Source organism: Protomyctophum parallelum, assembly GCF_964188405.1.
Source record: "Protomyctophum parallelum genome assembly, chromosome: 15".
NCBI classification, from domain to species: domain Eukaryota; kingdom Metazoa; phylum Chordata; class Actinopteri; order Myctophiformes; family Myctophidae; genus Protomyctophum; species Protomyctophum parallelum.
The window spans coordinates 9,048,038-9,072,472 of NC_139710.1; the positions used below are offsets into that span (position 1 = coordinate 9,048,038).

Genomic DNA, 24,435 nt, shown 5'->3' on the forward strand with positions numbered 1-24,435 from the left:
CAATCCTCAACACCCCCCCCCCCCCCTTCTTAAAAATAAAATGAGCCCCAGTCCAGTTAATGTCTCCATTCTCAGCTCTGTTGCTCTCTCAGTATAATCTCCAGATCACCACAGTGTTGGTACTGTGGCTCAGGTGGCTCTGTCCAAGTGCATGGAGGTAGTTTGCTGAGGTCACTGGAAGGGAAGCTGATGACGACTGTGTCGTTGAAGACATCAAGGAGGCGGGATGGACAAGGCAGCGGTCTCTCTTTACACACAACTACAGCCTGAGCAATATAGCTGTAGTCTCGCTGGAATTCTCTCTCAATCATCCTAATAGGATCACAGAAAGCAAATGTCAGCTTGGCTCTCCTTTTCCATTTAGAGCAGTGGTTTTCAAACTTGTTGTGCGCAAGGCACACCAAAGGGCAAGTCAAATCTCAAGATACACCAGTACTATCCTTCCAAAATAACCTCTATTTTACTCGTTTATTTTTATTTACCATTGCCAAATACGTTTTAAATAATTTTAGGGTAAATAATTTGCTCTGTATTGGGAAAGTACTGATATAGTAAATAAAAAAGTGTAACATTTTGTATAGTTGTATATTGCAACAATAATAGATAGATAGATAGATAGATACTTTATTTGTCCTTTCGGAAATTTGTTTTGTGCACAGCAGTCATCAGGATATACATAAAACATATGCAAACAAACAGATCACACTTTATGCACGGAACTGAGATGGGGCCTGCTTGTTCATAAGTCCTATACTTATGGGAACAAACGATCTTGAGGCCCTAGCCTGCAGGGAAGGTACCATTGTACCAAGTACCGTCGCCCTGATGGTATTGGCTGTGTAACGGGTGTGTGTTGTCCCTAGTAATAGCTTTCCCCTTCCTGAGTACCCGGGTCTCATATATTGAGGTCATAGTCTCAAATCGTACCCCAGCTATTTTGCTGATTTTATGGAGTTTGTTCTTATTGACCAATGATAATGAGCCATACCATGAAACATAACAAAATGTCAATGCACTCTCCACAAAGGATCGATGAAAAAGTGCCATAATATCTTTTTAGACGTTATACTGTCTCAGTCTGCGCATAAAATGCAGCCTCTGCTGACCTTTCTTGTAGATGGAATGAGTGTTGGAATTCCATGTCAGCTTGGATAATGTGTGGTTGTCAAAGGATCCCAAGGCGCAGTGGCGCACCTTTTGGGATTTTAGGACCTACTAAAATAGACAATAACCCCACAAACTACCTGTCCTGTATGCCAGAGAAGCTGTTTCCTATGATGGTCAACTGAGGCAGAGTTTCTCTACTCCAGTTCTTCCATAGCAGGTTGTTATAAAGGGCTTTCCCACAATGCATCAGGTAGAAGAGGGTTGGCTTAGTGGTCATTCGCTTCCCTTCCTGATGGACACAAGAGATTAGATACATTTCAACCATCTAGAAAGTGAACATAGTTGAATGATTTGTTTCAGTACCCAACTGCAACAGGATGATAATAACACGCCCACCTCATTCTCTGTGATTATGGTTAAACCCAGTTCTCTTAAGACATTCCTCTCCCCCGAGGAGAACATGGGATCATAGACGCAGCAGTCCTTTAATGGTATCTAAAAAGATGCAGATCAACATGCGGTAATTCGAACCAGGTTTACAATTCATAATGTCTTACCACGTTACCTTTATAGAACTTGATTTTCTGACCTGGAGGGTGTCAAGAAGAAGTAGCAACATCGCAAGCTGATATCGAGCCGACACACAGGATGAGAAGGAGCCCAGACCATAACACACACAGTGTTGTTCTAGATCACTTCTGCCATGTGCGTTCTTCTCCGACTGGTCGTCAGGCATCTCAGTGGACAGAGCCTTTCCAGTCGCTGAAGGTTCGGAGGGATCTGCAGTTAGTCCTGTCATTGTCAGCTGTTCTGAAGAGGAGAATGCCTTGTTAGGGTTACACTGCTGCTAACCAAGTCCAAACCATCACCTCACCCAGACAAACAAACACGATTTATGTTTCAGATTTGTACACAAACTAAATTGTTTGTATGTGCAAATTGGTGTGGCAATAACAATAATTCTGATTCTGGAAACTATATTTTACGTTTGCTGATAACTCCAGTATTAACTCGACATGTAAAACTCACCTTTCCATTTCTTCCAAAATTCCTCACATTTCAGATCAGACCTACAGAGGAGAGGAAGGATAATGTTAAAATGACAGTCTTCACATTCCAAGGTGCAGAAAGTTTAAAAGCAAATAGGGAGGGGAGCTCATCCTTCTTACATTGTTTCTCTGATCCGTTGAATGGTTTTCCCAGTGTCCAGCAGCTGATCCTGGCATGGTGCTGCCAGCGGTTGCTGAGGTCTCCGCGCTGCCCCTTTACGACGCCCTGCCACCTGCCACTCCTCTCTTGTGTCCGACATCTTCAAAAGTATTAAGTATTAAATATCACATCAGCATTCAGCACATTTCCCAAATTAAACGAAACACCATCTACCGAGGGCAGTGTGCACTAGTGCGCATCATAGACTGTGCTGATTCTGCATTGAGTAGAAAACACGTGGGAGTGTTTTGAGAGTAACACAATAACGTTTCCCCTTCCGGTAGTATAGCGGAACTGGATGACGTACTTGACGTAGCGCGTATGTTTTCGATTCCATGCTAGTAGCCCTTGATATATTAGTATTTTAACAAAGGCATTCGATATCCTGGATTAAGGGAATCGCATTTTTGACGAGTTACGTTAGACCAGGTAAGACTGCCAGTGGCATGAATTTGCTGTCTAGCCAGGCTTTGTAATTACGGGAAAAAACCGATTACATTTACTAACTAGCATTAGCTGTAGCAACGTTTCGCTAGTAACAACATAACTTCGGCTCATCTCATCTTCGTGTACAGAAACTTTCCCCAGTAATAACTAGTAACTAACTATGTGTTTAGTTGTTTTTGTTTGTTAATAATATACCAGCTAACCCAACTTAGGAATTACATGGTAGGTGATCATTCTCATCATCATTTAGAGGACCCTGGCCTAAAAACAAGTCTTAGTGCTTTTTCTGGTTTTATCCTAGTAGCAGATTTTGTATTGACCTGTACTTTCTTTGAAATGTACCCATTCTACAAACTGTTAATACAACTGTTATCAATCAATCGTGTTTGTTCACTTTGTTGACTTCCCTAGCAAATCCAGACATGTCCATGTCCCACCTGTATGGACGGAGGGCAGAAGAGGAAGATGGGGTGGAGGTGGAGGCCTTTGAGGTGACAGATTGGGACCTTGCTAATGAATTCAACCCAGAGCGTCAGAGACACAGACAGACCAAGGATCAGGCCACCTATGGCATCTGGGCTGACGCCGATTCAGATGATGAGAGGCCCAGCTTTGGAGGCAAGAGGTAGGCTGACTTGCTGCTACATAAAATGTACTGTGATGAAAACCATCCAAACCCTATCTATCTATCTATCTATCTATCTAAAATACCTAAGGTTCGACTGGTTGTTTAACCCTGCGATGGTGTCCAAGTAGGAATTAAACCGAGATGCCCCTTGTAAGGTCAGCTACCTGGGGTTGGAGGTCTATTAATAATGCTGATAGGGCTCTGTGGACTCTGTATTGATGCTTTGTCTATTATAGAGGTAGTTTATGGCTCTACCTGGGTATCACGTATCGCAGATGGAACTGCTTTTGCCTGAGGATTCACTTGCCTTCTTTGATATCGTTGGCTGCAGTGTTTGTGTCAATATGGTGATGTCAATCATATAATCCCTATGGAGCCCCTGGCCCCCTGCATGTCAGTCATGGCCAAAAATAGGGTATATGACGTGAGGCTTGGATTTTATTCTAACTTGTGGCAGTATCCATTTACTCTGTATCCATTTGCTAGCAAGTATGATCTTTTTGAGGGGCGCTAGAACCTCCATGCCTCCATGTCTGGCTTTCAGAAATTACGACATGGCAGCCAAGTCTATGAACATTTAATGTTGGCTCTAAGCAGTGCCGTCATGTGGCAGCCACAGTGGGCGCCCCTCACTTCACGCAAGTGTGATTTTTCTTTTTAAATATATGTATTACATACAGACATATTACATCTGTCTACTCTGTATATCCTTCTAGGTCTAAGGACTATACTGCTCCAGTGAGCTTTGTGAGTGGAGGTATCCGTAAAACTGCAGCTGAGGAGAAACAGCAGCAGAAAGCTGAAGCAGGATCTGATTACTCGGATGAGGATGATGAGCCTCCTCCACCAGCAGCACCTTCTCGTGGGGCTGCAACCACTAAACTCCAGACGGTACTCTTGTTTTTGACTTGATGTGTGTTGGCGTCTGCTATGATGATGATGCTATCAGCTATACTGTATGATAGATATGATCATTTGAGTGATTGAGACTTGTATCAATCACTTACAGCCAATAACCATGTTACCGTTTTGGCATGAATAAGTGTTTGTGTTTTCCTAGGGGGGTAATTTCCGTGTGCACCAGTCCAAGAAGTTTGCAGCTGGGATACGGACTGGTCAGGACCTGGGTGGCTGGGAGAAGCACACGAAAGGGTTTGGAATGAAACTTCTACAGAAGATGGGCTACCAACCAGGCAAAGGCCTGGGCAAGAATGCTCAAGGTGGGAACAAATGTGGACAGCACAGGATTGATGGGAGTAGAATTACCATTGGCTAAGGAGTTATGAGTAATAATTATACATAAAATATTTTACACTGTGACTGCTGCAGGTATTCTAACCCCCATCGAGGCAAAGGTTCGCAAGGGCAAGGGAGCAGTTGGCGCCTACGGCAACGAGCGAACCAAGCAGAGCCTCCAGGACTTTCCCGTTGTTGACTCGGAGGAAGAGGAGGAAAAGGTATTGAGAAATGTTCCAGTTTTGATCTAAAGTGTTTGATCTGTAGTGAGTAGGGAGGGATCTCATTTTACAATAGTGTGCAGAATCCATACTTAAAAGTGTACGTGCACACAAGCGGAAATGACGTGCTTCAAAAGAATCTGATTTATAAAACTGTGCACGCACATCTTCATGCCATTTTTCCTTCAGAATCAACTTAAGAAAAAGTAAAATAAAGTGCTATTTTTCAGATAAGTTGTAACTTACCAAGAAGCCAGCCGTTGCGCACAGCTTCATTCTGAAGTATGTTCTCTATGCTGCTGTGTCGCAGAATAAAATAATCATGTGTTGTGGCAAGGCCATCGAGCAGTATATCCCACTGGTCTTCCGGACTCCTATTTGTACATGCGCAACGAATATGAGACCACGGAACATCATATCCCATCTCTCTGATGTAGGAATTTCAGAAGGAGCTCGGCCAGTGGAGGAGGGATCCTACAGGTGCAGGAGGAAAAAAGAAGCCCAAGTATTCCTACAGGACTGTAGAGGAGTTGAAGGCTAAAGGCAAGCTGGCTGGACGGAGCACACAAACACCTGCTGGAGAGCTGGCACAGGTTAAGGTGAGTTGGAAAGGACTCGTACATACACACACGCCCCTGCTGCTGTTTTGATTTCTCATGATAATTCTTATTTCGCCCTTCTCTCTTATAACATCTAGGTGATCGATATGACAGGCAGAGAACAGAAGGTGTATTACAGTTACAGTCAGATGAGCAACAAGCACAGTGTTCCAGATGAAGGTCCACCCAGCACACGGGACCAGAAGCCATCTGCCTTTGCTCTTCCTGAGCTAGAACACAACCTGCAGTTACTGATAGACCTTACAGAACAGGACATATTGCAGGTAACTAGTAGACAAGAACCTGTCTCATATATTTTGGGCTGCAATAAGAAGTAATGAAGGTTTCTCTCTCTATCATTGATGAAGTTACCCCCAAATAATTTCACAGCTGCTTGATTATTCCATGTGTCTTTTTGTATGTCTCCTCTTATCTGTCACTATCTGTCCCCCGTCCCCCCCCGCCCCTCGCTTTCCTCTCTTCATTTCTCTTTCTTCTCTGTAGTCTGCCAGACGTCTGCAGCATGAGAGAGATGTTGTTGTGTCTCTGAGCCATGAATCCGCCGCCCTGCAGACTAGGTTGACAGCAGAGCAAGATGCCATTCAGAGAATGGAGGCTGTGCTGGAATTGGTGGAGCGCTTCCAGTCTGGAGACTTGGCACCAGGGGTGGGGCCCAGCCTGCAGGTACATACACTAGCATTGTGTATTGACAATCTCTGAGCCAAATGTAGGCAATCGTCGGACCTTTGGATAATAATCAGCCCTTTTCAATTTATTTTTTGATTGATTCTATTTAGTCTGCTGTGCTAGACCACAAGAAAACTAGAAAATAAGCTGCTCATCCTCCAGTGCATACTCTATGGTCCATCTATGGCCCGATGTTGTTTTAAGTGGTGATCATAAAATTGAGAGGAATGGTTTTTATGCAGTTTAGTAGAACCAAATCAAGCTGGTTTCTCGTATGGCACTGTTGTATAAATTTGCTCCATGTTTGCCAACAGTTGCTGTGGGTGCCAGGTAGCAGCTATGGCAGGGTTGTGACAAAAATAGGAAAGTGGAACATGCATAATTATGTTGGTGAGGTGTTGGCTATAAATTTGAACGGTACCAAAAGTTTAAAGGGAGACACAGAACATTCATAAGGACGATGCAAGTGTTATGTTTATTGTGGACCGATTTATGACCAGCATCCACACACACTGCTCATAGTGACAGTCATCAAGCCTTTGAAAATGTAGCCACTTTGTTCTTATCATACTCAGAGTTGTGAATCTTCCTATGGGTTAATTGTTTTATGCGTTTCTCTCTTTGTCTAGGAATGTGCTCGGATCTTTGAAACCTTGCAGACAGAATACTATGAAGAATATAAGACTATGGGAATGGGTGATCTGGCTGTGGCTGTGGTTCATCCTTTACTTAAAGAGAAGCTACGTACTTGGGACCCATTGAAGGTACATTCCAGCAGTTACCCCATCACGTACATGGCCTCTTGGGCTACGATAACAACTTGCTTTCTGCACGCTAAAGAAAAATCACACACGTGTGAACTGAGTGGTGCAATTCCCCCCCCCCCCCCCCCTCTCTCTCTCTCTCTCTCTCTCTCTCTCTCTCACACTGTCTCTCATTAGAGTCACTACCCCGCTCACTGTTTCTGGCGCCCCCTACTGCTATTATTAAGTCACATACTCGTGCTAACACAGACAGACACACACACAAACAAACAGGTACGAGGACATTGCAAGCTGGTTGTAGGAGTGGTTTGCACCACTCAAAAAACATAATTTTTCATTGCGTATATATATTTTGTGATTCTTGTAGGACAGCTCATATGGTTTGGAAGAGGTTGGGCAATGGAGGGCAATCCTTGAATCGAGACAGTTGCACTCTAGTACCCCGGAAGCAAGCATGGACCCCTACCATAGGTAAAATGTGCACACACACACACACACGTACGTATATGCACATGTAGATCACTGTTGCAGCCAGTGATGGAATGTGTGTTGTTTGTCCAGACTTCTGTGGGAGGTGTTGGTCCCAGTGATGCGGACCTGCGTGTCAGGCTGGCAGCCTCGTGTGGTTGGACCCATGGTGGACTGTGTGGAAGTATGGGCTCCAATCCTCCCCCTCTGGATACTGGACCACCTGTTGGAACAACTAATCTTACCCCGCCTGCAGAGAGAGGCAAGACACAAACACACTCGTATGGTGTCACTCACTGAAAAAGGCTGGTTTACAAACATTGTCACATCAGCTATTTTCTGCAGTTGTACGACAGAATATGAATTAAGATTAAATGGCATCTACTCACTTTGCCTTTCTGTTCAGAAGGATATTTAGTAACTCCAGTGCATGCATATAACCTCTAAACAATTGTGCTGTTTCCCCTACACAATAGGTGGATAACTGGAACCCTTTAACTGACACGGTGCCCATCCATTCCTGGCTTCACCCATGGCTACCATTACTCCAATCACGCCTTGAGCCTTTGTACCCTCCCATCCGCAGCAAGCTAGCCAATGCTCTACAGCGGTGGCATCCCAATGACACCTCAGCTCGCCTTATACTGCAGCCGTGGAAAGACGTGTTCTCCCCAGGAGCATGGGAGGCCTTCATGGTTAAAAACATCATCCCTAAACTAGGTATGCACATATAATCATAGCGGCTAATAGTTGAACTACTTTGGTTTTGCCTGGTAATTAAGTAAATGTATATATATATTTTTGCTACACTTTGTATTCGTACACCGCTTTTCACCTGTCTTTACTCTCTCCTCTCTCTCTCTCCGTAGCTCTGTGTCTTGTGGAGCTGGTTATTAATCCTCACCAGCAGCAGATGGATCCCTTCCACTGGGTGATGGACTGGGAAGGCATGCTCTCCCCATCCAGCCTTGTGTCCTTATTGGACAAAAACTTCTTTCCCAAATGGCTGCAGGTTAGTGTTGCAGTAGAGGAGAGGGTGTTAATCCTTGAACATTTGCAGATCCTGCCAGCACCTGCCACCTGCACCTGCACTAGCACCAGCAGCTGCCTGCCAATGAACATTACCATATACAGAGTAGTCACAGTGCTTACCCAAAACGATGATTGCTACAGTATTGCTATATAATATGATAATCTCAAGGATTGACTCTTTAACAAAATACATTTACCTTTGGTTGATGAATATTTTTGATTAGTAATGCTTCAAATCTAATCTGTCTTACTCTTGATGTTTGTAGGTCCTTTGTTCATGGCTGAATAACAGTCCTAATTATGAGGAAATAACAAAGTGGTACCTGGGTTGGAAGAACATGTTCAGTGATATGCTGTTATCTCAACCACTCATCAAAGACAAATTCAACGAAGCACTGGACATTATGAACCGAGCAGTGTCCTCAGGCATGGGTAAGTCACACACACACACACACACACACACACACACACACACACACACACACACACACGGCATACAGGTATCATTTGAACATTTTCTTTGTCCTCTGTGCCAACAAATAGTGTATCCATCCAAACATTTGTCTCTTTTCTTCACCCTGCTCTCTGCAGCTGGATACATACAGCCTGGCGCCAGGGAGAACATTGCGTACCTCACGCAAACAGAGAGACGTAAGGACTACCAGTACGAAGCCTTGCAGGAGCGTAGGGATGCGGAGAGCGTGGCTCAGAGGGGCCAGGGTGCAAGTTTGCCGACAAACTTCAAAGACCTGATCCAGGCCAAGGCAGAGGAGAACAACATCGTCTTCATGCCCCTGGTGGCCAAACGCCACGAGGGCAAACAGTTGTACACATTTGGGCGTATAGTCATCTACATTGACAGAGGAGTAGTATTTGTACAAGGAGAAAGGACATGGGTACCCACATCGTTACAGAGTCTGATAGATATGGCCAGATAATGCTCTCAGAAAAGGGCTGTTAATTTTTTATTAGTCCACATGAAGTGTTATGGCTGAAACAGAGTTGTGACAGTTGTAGAGGTTATTAGTGTGCCGGAAAACGGCACACTTCTTTTTTTGACACAACATGCGTCTTTGTAATTGTATAAAATGTCACTGGAACAATAAAACCGTTTTATATGATCTATTGTGCTGTTAATAAATAATAATGTATTTGTCTGTGATAAAATTGTATCTTTCATGGTTCAATTGCCTGTATTTTACTGTAGGTGGTAGTATAGGACATATAGCGCCACAGAGGCCTTTGTGAAGTTTGTGGCCTGCGAGCTTCCGTACTAGACAGCGCACTGAACGAAGAGAACCTGGAGTGTGTACAGAGTAGACTACACGTTATTGAGGAAATAATCCGCAAATTATAGATTTCACTTTTGTGTTTTTCCCCCTTCCTTTTTCAACGGGTAAGCACATGATTCTGTCTTAACTTCCCAATCACGAAGTGTCTTCGATCATTTTGTAATTTATAAAGGTGCGAAACTAACATGTTAGCTTCAGACCTAGCTAGTTCCACTGACCTACTTAGCTCTGGTCGACTGGTCCATCGCAACCAGCTAGTTTAGCTAACGTTACTTGCGGGCAAATACTGGCATTCTTTATTTACCCTTTTTTTTAACATGTTTATTTATTTTTTCTTTACAACATAGTATTTTCAAAGCAATTATTCACATGTATTTTCCCCCCACAACCCCATGGCAGCACAAATACTAAACAAAATCTTCGAAGAAACATCAGGAAATGAACCATAAATACAAAATAATAATAAACATTACAGTTAAACAAACAAAGGCAAGGCAAACAATGTCCCATCACAGTTCCCTACCCCCACATTTACAGTCTATGACCCCCTACTCCAATTAACCACTATACACATCCAAAGCCTCTTCAATATCTGTTTACCATTTCTTAGTAGTCAACTGATTTAACTCGTTTTCATTTTACATTTGATAATTTAGACTAAATTATTTTAATACATAGCCAGCAAATCATGTCCTCCGATGCCCTGAAGAAGCGGAAGGCTAAGGTGCTCCGCGGTGAAGGAGGAACTCCGGAGATGAAACGTAACCGAGATGGAGACCAGCAGGTGAGGATAAGCCACTAGAGATGGATGTTCCCAGAACTTGTTCAAGTCAAGGAGACAAGGACCCCCAAATTGATTTGGAAGCAGACCCCCATATACCCCCAATATGAAACAGTTTGAAGTGTATTGTTCCCCATACAAAATTGTGTTGTGTGCAATTTCGTTTTTGTACAAAACTTACGTGTTGACTAAGACTAAAAGACAACGGTGGGTAAAACTAAATGGTGTGTTCAAAAGACTAAGACTAAATCAGAATTTGCTGTCAAAATTAAGACCTTTTTTTTGCCCTGGTCCAGTGTGTTGGCGAATAGCGAGTGCACTGGAGCAGGGCTAGTCTAAACTATTTCAGATGGGAAGAAGCGGGGAAAAACTGCAGGTCTACAAAGCTCACTGCTTCACATCTCGTTGTGAGCTTTTTTAATAGCTGAAGTATTAAATGGCATTCATGACTTCATGTTATTATTACTATTGATGATAATGCTTATGCTAGCCAATTGAGCTGGGACAACCTTCAACAATGACCTCATGCTGATAGGACTTGGTCAAGTTAGTCACATTTGATAGTAGAAAATTGTGCAAAGATGTATGCTTTTCTTTTTCTCCCAGGATGTCCGCGTGTACAGTGAAGAGGTGGAGTTGGATGGAAGGGATCCAGAGCAGGACTATTTGCAATACAAACAGACGTGTGAGAGTTTGGCCAAACTTATGGGAGAGATACAGGAACTTAAAGCTAATGGAGCTAAGGATGGGGTGAGACACATCAAGCACACACAATCAGTGCAAATGTACTACACCGCAGTTTTCCCTACCAGGTATAAACAGCGCTGATCCATAATGTGATATTACTCCATGTTCTGTATAAACTGAATACTATGAGACTACCGTAACAAATCAAAACACAGTTGTGGTGATGGGGACAAAGACACACAACCTGTGGTGTTTGACAGCAGGCCAGGAGAAAAAACAATGGACAGCTTTGCTTATTAGACAGTCATTGGTCAGCTGCCTGATAAGTACAGTTACCTAACCTACTGAGGTTGCACTTACGCTACACAATAAAATCCTCTGTTCATTTATCAATTTGCAACTGAGTGTGTAGCCGTGTACACATGTAACCAAAAAGACCTATAGGTCCATCTGGTTACATTCGCACACACGTATTTAGGTTATCACTGAGGATTTTATGTATGATAAAGCTACGCAATTCGCACATCCACTTTGTTCAGATGCAGGTGAGTTGGACAGTGACAACTGAAGCAATCATGAACATGTTTCATGAATAAAAGGTCTCGCATACTGCTCTTGCTAAGCAGTTTTTTAGTTTAGTGACAGATGTTTCGGTCCCTCTAGTCTGTACCTAGCCTGAGCTAACGTGTTAGGTTTCTGGTCTAGAGGGGCGGGTCGCGGCTGAGATTTGCGCACGCCCTGATTGGATCTCATCGATCTGTCCGTCACCCCCGGCCCCTCCTCTCCCCCCTAGTGCAGCGCTACGTCACATCATTTGGAGCGACGCCCACCCGGAAGGGTTGACTCCCACTTTTAGACCAGAGCGGCCAATGCGTTCCTCCAGGCTTTCAATTTTTGCACCAACAAAAATGAAAGCCTGGTACCGAGGCTAGTCTGTACCCTCATCAACTGTGTATGATAAACTGACAAGATGTCTCTTTCCCTTTCAGTCTGCTGAGGTTGAGCAGAGACGTATGCAGAGCTGTATCCATTTCATGAATCTGAAGAAACTCAATCGTTTGGCTCATATGCGACTAAAGAGAGGTCGAGACCAGACACATGAGGTAAATTGCATAATCCATACTGTACGTATATAGTGAAATGGTTGAAAATGAGCTCACCCACAATCCAAATGAGAACCCTTTCCCTCTACAATAATGTCTTTTAGAATCAGTAAACTATGGGGTTGACAAAAATAAACAAATTAGCCAAAGTCATTCCGTTACAATATTTGATAATGTATCATGGTAACTCTAATTTAAGAATACATTTTTAAATGAGCCAATGCTGACAGCCGAAGTCCATACATTCTTTTTCCAGAATTATCATCTTTATATGTGATGTTTCTTGTAGGCAAAACAGAAAGTGGATGTGCTACACCTTCAGTTGCAGAACCTCCTGTATGAGGTCATGCACCTGCAGAAAGAAATCAGCAAATGTCTGGAGTTCAAGTAAGCATATTTACTAGAGGCTGCACAATAATTCACTAAATATTGTGTTACATGTGTTTTTGGCGATTCTTCAGGCTACTGTCCTATCTAAAAGGCAAAGTTAAACATCCTTTCCCTTTCCTTGTTCCAGATCTAAGCATGAAGAGATAGACTTGGTGAGTGAGGAAGAGTTTTACAAGGATGCCCCCTTAGTGATATCCAGGCCCCACATCACCAAAGAAGACTCCCACCAGCTCACTCTGGCACGACTCGACTGGGAGTTGGAACAGAGAAAGAGGTGCACAGAGACACTAATCCAAATACACACAGGTCCCAAGTAGACTTTATGAAGCACTGTATTAGATGGTGTTTTTAAACTGATAGTTTATACATTGTTGATGGTTGTAGGCTGGCAGAGAAATACAAGGAGTCTCAAACCACTAAAGAGAAGATACAGAAGACCATTGAGGTCAAGAAGGAGCATTTGAGCAGCCTGCAGCCGGGCCTGAACGCTATCATGCAGGTACACACACTCTGGATAGTGTATTATTGCGTTACACATGGGGAAGGAAGCTATGCTGTTCTTCTCTTCTCTTGTTCATTTTTGAAAGCATGCTTTTTCATATCTCATTGCTGTGGATGTTTTTGTTTTGTTTTTTAAGATGTGTTAATCGTTGGTGTATTTTCTTTCACTTATGTATTGATCCTCGGTCCTCTCACAGGCATCTCTGCCAGTGCAGGAGTATCTGTCCATGCCCTTTGAGCAGACTCAGAAACAGACGGAGATCGCCCGGCACCTGCCCCCTTCTCTCTATGTATTGTTTGTTCAAGCCTCTGCTTACGGACAGGCCTGCGGTAAGCAGTCTTAATGTCTTCCAGACGCTGCACAAGTACAGTATATGTGCCTTTTATAGTCCGTCTGGGAGCATAAGTGAGTCTTAAGGATTTGTTTCTGTTTTCAGACAAGAATCTGTGTGTGTCGATCAGCGGAGATGTAGAGGAGGCCAAGGCTTTATCCAAACCTCCAGAGGACTCCCAGGGTAAAAGCTCTTCACACAACACACAAGTGCAGTATATACTGTATACATAAATAATACAGACACAAACAAAATGTCTACATGCAAGTTTGAGAATCTAACAAATTGCTTTGAGGCTAAATTAATTGCCGCTTACGTTTCATGTTCTCAACCTCTTAAGCTCTATATTTTGTCATGTCATGTCAAGTAGCATATCTCGATGCATATGAAGTTGGAAATTTCTGCTATATTTAAATGTTTGGGAACTTTCATAACATCTCTTAACAATTGTCCTGTGAGCAAGAATGTAAACCTTTTCCCCATTCTCTGTGTCCAGATGATGAGAGTGACTCTGATGCAGAAGAGGAGCAGGAAAAAACTGTGAGTGCCACCATGACACGACACTTTGTGTCCTCATTCGCACTTATTCTCCCACATGCATACACACATGCATTCATGTGCGCACGCACACACACACACACACACACACACACACACACACACACACACACACACACACACACACACACACACACACACACACAGTGAGTTCAGCTGTCCCCTTGCGTACCAACACTCCACTGAAGCTCACATACTGTGGTCTGGCACAGACTTGCACAGTGTGAGGGAAGAGCTATTGATTGCTTCCTGCGTCCGGCTTGGTGCCAGTCGAGGGATTCTGGGAATATTTACAGAGAATGGCTAGGTGACTGTAACCGGAGCTCACACTAGCATATACTCAGCATCATCAATGACCCCCTCTCGATCTCTCTATCTCTCTCCCTCCCTCACACACACTCTCAAGATATATCACTCACACTCTCTATATCCGTCTTTATTTATTTTTAATCACTCTATTGGGACTTCTCTTTTGCTGAGGGAGGTCCTCTGTGGTTCCCCTGTTAGGCTTGCGGCCTAGCCATCTTGCATTTGTTGCTGCACTGCACTCACTACTGGGGCATTTCTGTTGAAAGGTCTCACATTTCCTCCATACATCCTTCCCTCCATCTGTCCTTCCCATTAAACTGCATGTTGGTCCATTATTTTCTGTAATTGTCAAGGGTTGAAATGTAAAGTCACGATCGCATTTCACTGCTTGTGAGCAGCTGAAATTGGATACATGTTTGTTGCTGATCTCAGACTTGATATAGCACAATGTATAACATGTATTTAGCTTTTTTCTTTGATAGTGGATATTTAACCGTTAAACGCTCCATGATTTTATTGATAAGGGGCAATAACTCAGAATTGAAAGGATTTGATTTACCCTTAACGTTTCCTTGAAGATGTTCCATAAGGCCTGACAACCCTTTCTGGACCACGCATAGTGGAAGAACTCACTGACTAGTCTTGAACAGGAACACCCCCCCCTTATTCCTCGGTATGAATGAGTGATTTTGTTTGGTTATTGATCATTGATCTTTTCTTTTCTTTTAAAAGTGTTTTCATTGATCAGTGTTTGTATTCTTTTGTAAAAAGACAGTCTTCTTTCATTTATCACTTGCAAGTTGCCACTTAATGTTTTTATTGTCTGTGCAAAAATCACTTTATAGCTGGCAGCTAGTTCAGGTTAGGTACTGTTAGTATGGTGGTTTGGCATCCCTTAACCAACGCCGCCGGACGGCTGAACATCCTCTGCCCTCTTCTTTTGGTTTACCCTCATGGGTTGTTTTATTTCCTGTCCGATGTTCTCATCTTACAGAAGAGGAGAAGGCCCACCACAGGAGGCCAGCTTGATGATAAGCGACGTGAGATGCTGAAGAGACACCCTCTGTCCCTTTGTTTAGATCTCAAGTGTAAAGGTAACTCACAAGTTATGTCATTATGTGTTTTGGGATGACAGCAACGCAGGAGCTAGAGCGACCGATTGGGAATCGGATGGTTCCCGGTTCGATCGCTGCTCCCCCTGGGTTAGTGTTGAACCTGTCAAAAAGAATGTAAAAACACTTAAAACGGTACCCTCTTTTCCTTGAATTTGAATTGAATTCAACACTGTCTCGAGAGACTTGTGTCAAAGTATCCCTGAGCAACTACTTCCAATGAGCAGGTTGGTGCCTTTTTGTTGTTATTTCCACCAGGCCGGCGATAACAATGCAGGCCAAACAAGATTATGTTTATTGCACCTGGGCGCTGTCAATTGTTTGAATAAAATTAATATAAATGTGTGAGGCAGGGTGTCGGAGACCCCCAGATTGGGGGCCCCTGGTCTAGACAACTGAGGCCAATTCTGGGCCTCAGAGACCAACCTTAGCCTGTTAGAGGGATAAGAGGGGATAGAGGGGTAAAGCAAAGGTTGAACATGTTGTAATATTGTTCTCTCTGTTTAAGGTAATCGATTATGGTCATTGAGAGTCAATAAAATACATAACACTCACATAAAGTGACAAGTGTGCATAGGTTATTGTATTTGATGTACAAAGAGTATAATGCTTAACAGTAATGCACATTATAAAGTGCTTTGAATAAAAAGCACAATTTTCCATTGAAATGGCTGCAATAAGTCTGACCCAAACATAGATAATACAACAGACCTGCGTTCTATATTGTTTAACTTTGGCCCAGTCTACTATCAGTATTACTCGTCATCAGGTCATGACACCAGTTGACCCTAGTCTGCCCCCTGTTGGTGATGAGGTATCACTGACAGTTTGGAGGGGGGATCTGCATTGCAGGCGTAACTATCTAAAGCACCAAAAAAGGGTGGGGAGGGCGAAAATAAGAGGCGACAGAGATGCTTGCAGCAGTATGAAACAGCAGCAACTACAGCATTCTGTAAGCATGTTTTAATCGCCTCTCTTCGCCTCTTCCTGGGTGCTCACAGGTGGGTTCCCAGCCTTGCATTTTTAGTGTGGTTGCCAACCAGACTCTAGTAATTGTAACACTTTATTATTATTATTCATGCGTATTATTTTACTGGAGTAAGACAAAGTTTGCCGCACTACTTGTCCCACAGTTTTTACTGTACGCACTTGAGCCATATGTCAAATTGACCGGAAAAAGTTAGAAGAAATTAGAGGCCATCCAAGCCTTAATATCTGAAAGACAGTCCAACAACGGTTTAGTTGAATCACTGGTTTTTGTGTTTAAGGGTAAGTAAAGCTGCACATCCCTCCTGTCTCCCCAGATGGCAGTGTTCTCCATCTGTTCTTCTACTACCTGATGAACCTCAACATTATAACTGTGAAGACTAAGGTGTCCACCTCGACTGACCTCACCACAGCCGTCAGTGCATGGTGTGTACAGGAGTGTGTGTGCTGTGTCCCACTTTTGTCTTATTTTTCCTGATTGTATATAATCTAATGTTTTTTTTTTAATTTTCTCCCAGTGAACTGTTGAACTCAAATACTCTACTCAACTGCCTCTATGCCAATGACCAGGGCCAGGAAACACCCAACCCAGCTAACCGCTACCAATTTGATAAAGTCGGGTAAGGATTTTAAGCATGTTGCAACACCAGGGTGAATTACCTTTAAGCTTTAAGACAAGTAGATGTTAAAGAACCATACAGGCAATCTTTGGCTAGATCTTTCAAATCATCCTGTGCTTTTAAAACGCATTAAAGCGACAATTTCACAACTTTGTCAAAAAGAAAACCTCTAGTGATATTTAGTGCACTACCTACCTATCAAGTGAGTGTCATGGAATGAAATCCAGTGGCTTAATCCAAAATTCAACATATGCAGGTATCCTTTGAAGTGAGTCGTCATAGGCAAAAAATACCAGTATGGTCCTTTAAAATTAAATATACCGGTATGTCCAGAATGAATGAATCATGCTATAACATAAAAGGAGCAAATTAATTAACACCACCCCATACATTTTAGACTTGCACTGCTGCCAACCTTTTTTAGGTCTCACTTAGTGGAGCAGAAATGGCTCTATGCTAGAGTGACAGTGATATTATATTTATAGCACAATAAGCTTGACATTTCACTCGCTGTATCACTATACAAAACAAGCAGAGTGAAGCATGTTGTTCTCTTGTAAGGATCGTGACATTTGCTGACTACATTGAGGAGTTGGGCCACCCCTACCTGTGGGTCCAGAGTCTCGGAGGACTGCAGTTTCCCAGCGATGCCCCAGAGGTGTGTGGCTGTTCACTTCTAACAGCTATATAATAACATCTCTAATAGACTAGTTGCACAGTCAAATAAAATCCTGTTAATGTGACACTGAGGTTGTACAAAGGGAATGGACCCGTAAGGGTTAATTTGGTTGTAAACTCAGGATATCACTGAGGATTTTAGGTAGGCCTCATATGAAAGATGGTATGAAGATATTGAAAACGTCTTGTACAATGTACGAAAAACTGAAGTTACAAAATCATGGATCTCTCTTGCTTTCCCTCAAAGGTGATGTACAAGTCTGACTTTTGGTAATAATCCCACACAGTATCCTCAGTGTTCATTCAACTTATTTGGTTACATTTGTACACTCCCAAGAGTTACAGTGGATAAATGAACAATGAGGATTTTCATTTGACTGTTCAGTAGGCTCTTGGAGTGTAAAAGCACTGAGGAAATAACTACATACATAACATGGAGATAAATTGGTGTGATGTGACCTTGCTCTGTGTTGTTTTCCAGGGTGTGTGCCGCGGCAGGGGCAGTTCTCTGAGTGCCAGCCACATGGAGAGTACCATGAAACTGCTGAGGGGGCGTGTCCAGTCACGTCTTGCCCTGCACAAACAGTTCGCCTCACTGGGTAGAAATGACACACACATGTGCAACAGCGAGCCTCTCATTCATCCATCCCCTGATATATGGTCGACGTTGTGAATGTCACTGAACGCATTCTTTATTCTGTCCCCAGAGCACAGCATCGTCCCAGTCTCCAGTGAGTGTCAGCATCTCTTCCCTGCCAAAGTCATCTCCCGATTGGCTCGCTGGACTACAGTCTCACACCAAGAGTACAGGGTAATCGCACGCATGCCCTTCATGATAAGAATCTGCCTGTAATAAAACTACAAAGCCAAGGACATTTGACTGATATTCTGCTCTTCTCTCTCTTGCCAGGACCTGATGTTCACGCAGCATGTGGTAGATGCTGGTCTGGCTAAGGAGACTGACCTGTACTTCATGAGTGTGGTGGAGAGAGGCACAGGTACATCATAGGGACTGTGTATGCTTGTTCAATGATTCTCAACCTTATTCATTTATTTTATTATTGTTAATATTTTTGTAAGATCATTTTGGGCTTTTTTCTGCCTTTATTTGATAGTTTACACTTAGAGTAAGCTGACAGGAAATGGGGGTGTGACCGAGGATCTCTCAGTAGAACCTGAAGTCAGGTCACGTGATATTGGGGGCCGAGGATTTAATTGTATCGTGGTTAGCACGGGCAGAATTACAATCCTTGAAGACCGATGAATAGTTGGTTAGTTGGGTATAGTAAATTACTCAATCCGATGTCAATGCTTAACTTTCAGCGCCACCTGGTGGTCACCAGTTTAGGCTCTGAGTGCCAATTCTCCCATTATAAAGAAAGAAAGAATTTGTAATTTTTGTTTTTTTTCCTTTACATTTTTATCCCAGGATTTTGTAACCCAGTTTTCTTTTCACCCAGTGCCAATTATCTAATGTAATCCTGGGCGCTACACTTCCTCTGCCAACCTGGGGGGGCAGCGGACTGACCTCATGCCTCCTTCTATGCATGAGGAGTCCAAGCTGCTTCTTTTCACCTGACGGAGGGGAATTTCCCCGGCCAGACGTAGCGCGTGGAAGGGACACGTTATTCCGACCAGTTTCCGATGGTTTCCCCTCCATCAGGCGCCCCGGCTGGCCAGGGGGAGGTAGTTTTAGAGACCAGGATTATGGCATGTTTTTGTGAGGGTATCTACCCTAGGGGACACGGGGAGAACATGCAAACTCCACACAGAAAGGCCCTTTCGCCAACCCCCGCCTCGGGTATGGAGAATTTGTAATTCTATTATGCATGTAATGTGCATGTCATCACCTGTACACCAGATTAGAAGGAAAAAAAGCAATAAGACGTCTTGTCGTCCGTGGCACCTAAAGAGCTTAGCAGCCTAGGTGCCAAGACCGCTAGGCCGGCCCAGGCCAACCTTTTTCATTTTAAGTACCCCCAGTTTGATATGCATTAGGCCAGCGGTTTCCAAACCTTTTTGGCCGTGCACCCCTTTTTACTCCCTGACCTAGCCGACGCACCCCCAACATCTCGGTGTATTTGGCTGGAAAATAATTGCGACCGAAATCGTGCATTTCCCGTCATTTAGAGACAGTCAGTGTATCACTCAAAATCCCCATACATGGGGAAAGCCCCCATATATGATGCCCAGGTCTCGTGACATCACATGACATCATCAGGGATGATAGTAAGTCAGGGATCATAATAAATGCGACCTGCTGTTGCAATTAAGCCCATATATGGAGATCCCTGATGTCATCAATATTAGTATTCCATATGTTGATCCTTCCCCATCCATCCTTCCTCTTCGATGTCTCCCTTTTGACTTTAATGGACCCGTAGCATGTGATAGATGCAAAAGTTATTTGTGCAGCTGTGCCCCAGCACCCGGCGAAAACTAGGAGTTCTCAACTCCGAAAATTAAGGCCCTACCTGGGCCCTCATCAAACCCTGTACACACACTGTGTGTGTGTGTGTGTGTGTGTGTGTGTGTGTGTGTGTGTGTGTGTGTGTGTGTGTGTGTGTGTGTGTGTGTGTGTGTGTGTGTGTGTGTGTGTGTGTGTGTGTGTGTGTGTGTGTGTGTGTGTGTGTGTGTGTGTGTGTGTGTGTGTGTGTGTGTGTGTGTGTGTGTGTGCGCGCGCGCGCGCCATTGCTGTCATGGCTGCCTCTGTTGTAGAGCTACATGATTATATTAAAACATTTATTTATTGTGCATTATTGCACATAGACAAAATGCATTAATAATATTACAGAGCGTTTGCAACTTTGCGCATCACAGTTAGGGAAAGCCTGCATTAGGCCATGGACCCGCATTTCATGTGCTTTTTATCTCTAGAACTTCAATCTACACTGTAAAATGTGTAGTGTATTACGTGTATTACGGGTCCATTTGGTTCCATACTGGTCTGATGAACCCATTCTGACCTGAGATCAGATTCTAAAAAAATGTCAGTCGTTCTTCGATTTTTCAAAAATAGCAGACCTACAAGCTCGTATCGCGCCACTCGGTGGCGCGATATGAGCTTGTAGATCTGCTATTTTTCAATAGCTAAAGCATAACATGATGCCAACACCAAAATGGGTGCCCGTTCAGAATGGGTTAATAATAATATCTGAGGAAGTAATGGAGTCCACAACACTGGTAGGAAAAACCCTGCTCCACTGTTTTATTGATTCAACGTTTCCATCACTGGGATCTTCTGAGTTTCCTGAAGAAGATCCCAGTGATCGAAACGTTGAATCAATAAACCAGTGGAGCTGAGTTTTTCCTTCTATTTCTTTCTCTTGTACTGCCATTTGTCCAGCACCTGGGCTATGTGCATGCTCTATTACCTTTGTTAATAATAATATCTCAAATATATATATAGCGCTATTCGAAGTACGCTTCATGACGCTTTAAAAGATTAACAAAAACACTAAGAAAGGGCAGTTAATCGGTGAAACAGGTGGGTGTGCTGTTAGCTGCAGTTCGGCTGGAGAGGTGGGTATAGGGAGCAGTTTTGACTTTACTACCAAACTACCGTTTTCTGTCTGTGATTAGATTGTTTATCAGTTTTTCTATCACCTCAGCTCGTCTCCAGGCTGCGGTGGTGTTGAGCCCCCGTTACCCAGGAATTTCCCCTCTATTCTCCCTCTCGCTCAGCTGGAAGGGAGAGCGAAGTGGACGTACCGATGACAACCTCAGAGTAAGAAAGAATAATAATCAAATAATTTGTCATCTCTTTCTTTGTCTATATCATTTATCTTATAAACCAGTATTTTAAGTTACCTTTTTATTATGCTCTAGTTAGCATATTCAGCATATAGCATTGTTCAGTCTGTGAACATTTTTCTTACCCTGTCTCAGGCCATGGAGAGTGAGGTGAATGTGTTCAAAAATGAGCTCCAGGGACCCCGTCCAGGCCACCAGCTGCTGACCAATCAGATAGCACGCCTGTGTGTCTGTCTGGATGTGTATTTGGAGACGGACGGCCAAGACGACAGCGTAGAAGGACCTCGGGAGTTCCCACGTGAAAAGATGTGCTTACGCACTGTTAGGTACAGGCCTGCAGCAGTGACCAGTGAACTGCTCGCAAACATAAGAAAAAGACAAAAAGCTGCAAATTCATCTTTATAAACATAACTAAGAAGTCTCTCTCTTCTCTCTCAGGGGTCCCAACCGCCTGAAGCCATTCAAATACAACCATCCCCAGGGCTTCTTCAGTCATCGTTAACATGACCATAGCACACCACCGTAGCGAACCTTATGTCCCTAACTCCACACAGGGTCTATCTTTTTAACCGTAGGACCTTAGTTTGAACCTCACATACTGTGTACCCCTAATAGTGTTCTTTTTTTTATCACTATGTTCTTTATGACTTTGAAAATAAAAAATGAAATTTTCTTGAATAACCTTGTATCTTGATGTTTTCAATACCTCTTCTGCTGTTCACTCAAACGTTTCCTCCCTTTTTCAACTTCAAGCTCTGTCTTTACCTTTCTCTCTGCTATTCTATTTATAGGTTTAGAAAGTACTAAAGCTGATGATTTTGCTATTGGTGTTCAGCAGTGCTCTTAGCTGAGTCATTCCCACAGAGGTAAATGTTTCTGGTATATAGAACAGTTTTTTAAAAGGAAAGGAAAATGGGAGGGGTGGGGACTCATGCGCCGTAAAAAACTCTTACAACTAAATTCATAAGATTATTGTGCCACTGACCACTTTCCGTCCCTATTTTGGCCATGTCATTGTCATTGGCTAAAATAGATCGGCAGGTTCACACCTATTTTTTTTTTTTTAATATATATAAATTATTTAAGCCATCTCGCCTGTAAGGGAGGCTATTTGGAGGTCCTTGTCATGGAAATTGGTCCTCACTAATGCTCATGATAAAATGGTACCATTTTTCTGTCTGTCTCAGGACACCTGTGGACACTTCAGAAAGCTACCAGTGACGACGACATCTTTTTTTAAACAAGATTTCTCTTTTTTTATTTAATCTTATTACCTCAAGAACAATCATGGCTTCCATTTTAGTATGCTAGCTTTCCAGCAATGGAAAGCCTGCAGTTTCTATTCGCTTGGATTCGCTGTCGATTATGTCATTATGGCTTCTATGGTTTCTGAAGTGCCCACAGCCCTCTAAGGCACCGACGGGGTAGACAAAAATGGTACCATATTATGAAGCATTAGAGCGGACCAATTATATGAAGATAGATTGAAAATGGCTGAAATCGTCCTTTTAATGCACATTTTCAAAATGTGAAGTCTAGTTAGTTAGTCTAGTGGACACTGGAATACTGTGCATTATTGCTTCTTACATGCACCTCATGTCTGAGTGGTGGTTGATTAGATGCTGATCTTTTGTACCAACACTGAAATTAGTTCCCTCACATTTCTCTGCCCATCAGTCAAAGCAACCAGGGATAATTGTAGACAATTGTTTGTATACGTAGCGATGGCACTGGTCCTTAGACCCAAGGAAATTACATCTGGCCACAAAAGATCACGGGATCTATTGAATGTGAAGGGGGAGATGACAAACTTACATATTGAGCCTATGACACACAGTATGGCATTCCCCTAGTATCCACTCCCCCTTCACATTCAGTAGATCCCGTGATCTTTTGTGGCCAGAAGTAATTTCCTGGGTTCTAGTAGGACTAATGAGGAATAATAATAATGAAATCGCCGTAAAATGTGTTTGAATGCCTCCGCCCCCTGTTAAAAATAGCTAAAATCTCTAAAACAAAAGAAAGCAGCAAATAGGGAAAGAATTATAATAAAGTAACACTCATCTTTTACTTTCTCTAATAACAACCTGAACCTTGGTTAAAAAAAACAAAGTTGTCCTTTAAGTGTTTTCATGTATCCTTATTCCTTATATTCATCATGCTATTAATACCAGCCGTTGATCGGGTGCAGTGAGACTGCGTTTGGCCAGTACAGTAGATGAGGCAGGCCATGCCAGGACAAAGTTTTCCACTGTCAGCTGAATTGTGTCCAGCAGCAGTAAGTAATAGTGTGTGCAAAAGAGGTTTCTCATTTACCTAAATTGAACTGGCATCTACTATTAACACATAGATGAGATAAGAGGATGGCGTTTGTATCCAATTGTACTTTTACTGGGTGTAGTCAGTAATAAATCCTGTTCAAAGGAACAGCTATTCTGGGGAATGATGTACTTTATCTATATAAATAGCTTAAAACAGTATTCATCACAGTTGAGTCTGACGAGAACAGATATTCTCATGAGTTTTTCCTCATCACATATTTATTACCTTTCTCGTTGACTTTGTGAATGATAGCCGTAATTGCTCATTTAACAAAGCAAAATGTATTTATATAATAAATGATTAATATATGTTACCGTTGACCTTTTGTTTCAGGCAGACTAGAGGAATTATTTGGTGGCTAGTTTTGGCAGAAGTGCTGCCTGAAATACTGTGATACTGTATTCCTGTTCGGTGTAACTATTAGTAGCCTCTTATTTTCCTGATTTATGTATGAACCTGGACTCTGAGACATCAGTATGGGTGGGGTGGCAGATTTGGGAGGGTACAGCTCCCCCTCTTAGCCGCAATGCAGTGTAAGACACAGCATGAGGAAATGTATACACTTGTTGCATCTGATGTGTTATCTAAGGTCACATTTCAATGATATCATAC

The 24,435-nt window shown here is 42.9% G+C and overlaps 3 protein-coding genes across 4 annotated transcripts; 2 read left to right on the forward strand and 1 right to left on the reverse strand.

Annotated features, from left to right (window-relative positions):
• Positions 1-65: 65 nt before the first annotated feature.
• Positions 66-2,553, reverse strand: srrd (SRR1 domain containing). Of its 2 annotated transcripts, XM_083783311.1 has the most exons (6): positions 2,277-2,553; positions 2,137-2,177; positions 1,697-1,917; positions 1,504-1,602; positions 1,245-1,396; positions 66-312 (listed from the first exon to the last, which is right to left on the reverse strand). In XM_083783311.1, the coding sequence occupies exons 1-6, from the start codon at positions 2,414-2,416 to the stop codon at positions 72-74; spliced, it is 894 nt and encodes a 297-aa protein (XP_083639437.1). In that variant the 5' UTR covers positions 2,417-2,553; the 3' UTR covers positions 66-71. The 2 variants fall into 2 exon arrangements, with proteins under 2 accessions (XP_083639437.1, XP_083639438.1); XM_083783312.1 differs by lacking the exon at positions 1,504-1,602 and having other exon boundaries at positions 1,673-1,917.
• A 66-nt stretch (positions 2,554-2,619) lies between these two features.
• On the forward strand, positions 2,620-9,509 carry tfip11 (tuftelin interacting protein 11). The gene is made up of 15 exons (XM_083783310.1): positions 2,620-2,745; positions 3,175-3,388; positions 4,108-4,282; positions 4,452-4,611; positions 4,721-4,848; positions 5,286-5,447; positions 5,546-5,731; positions 5,952-6,131; positions 6,764-6,898; positions 7,266-7,369; positions 7,460-7,628; positions 7,843-8,086; positions 8,236-8,378; positions 8,665-8,830; positions 8,990-9,509. The coding sequence occupies exons 2-15, from the start codon at positions 3,186-3,188 to the stop codon at positions 9,334-9,336; spliced, it is 2,502 nt and encodes an 833-aa protein (XP_083639436.1). The 5' UTR covers positions 2,620-2,745; positions 3,175-3,185; the 3' UTR covers positions 9,337-9,509.
• A 160-nt stretch (positions 9,510-9,669) lies between these two features.
• thoc5 (THO complex 5) lies at positions 9,670-22,182 on the forward strand. Its single transcript, XM_083784058.1, has 20 exons — positions 9,670-9,794; positions 10,369-10,474; positions 11,078-11,221; positions 12,148-12,261; positions 12,551-12,648; positions 12,779-12,925; positions 13,036-13,150; positions 13,350-13,482; positions 13,590-13,667; positions 13,981-14,024; positions 15,346-15,445; positions 16,768-16,876; positions 16,969-17,070; positions 17,632-17,728; positions 18,230-18,347; positions 18,456-18,559; positions 18,659-18,746; positions 21,360-21,475; positions 21,637-21,827; positions 21,940-22,182. Exons 2-20 carry the CDS (start codon positions 10,379-10,381, stop codon positions 22,001-22,003), a joined length of 2,058 nt encoding a protein of 685 aa, XP_083640184.1. The 5' UTR covers positions 9,670-9,794; positions 10,369-10,378; the 3' UTR covers positions 22,004-22,182.
• The last annotated feature ends 2,253 nt before the right edge of the window (positions 22,183-24,435 follow it).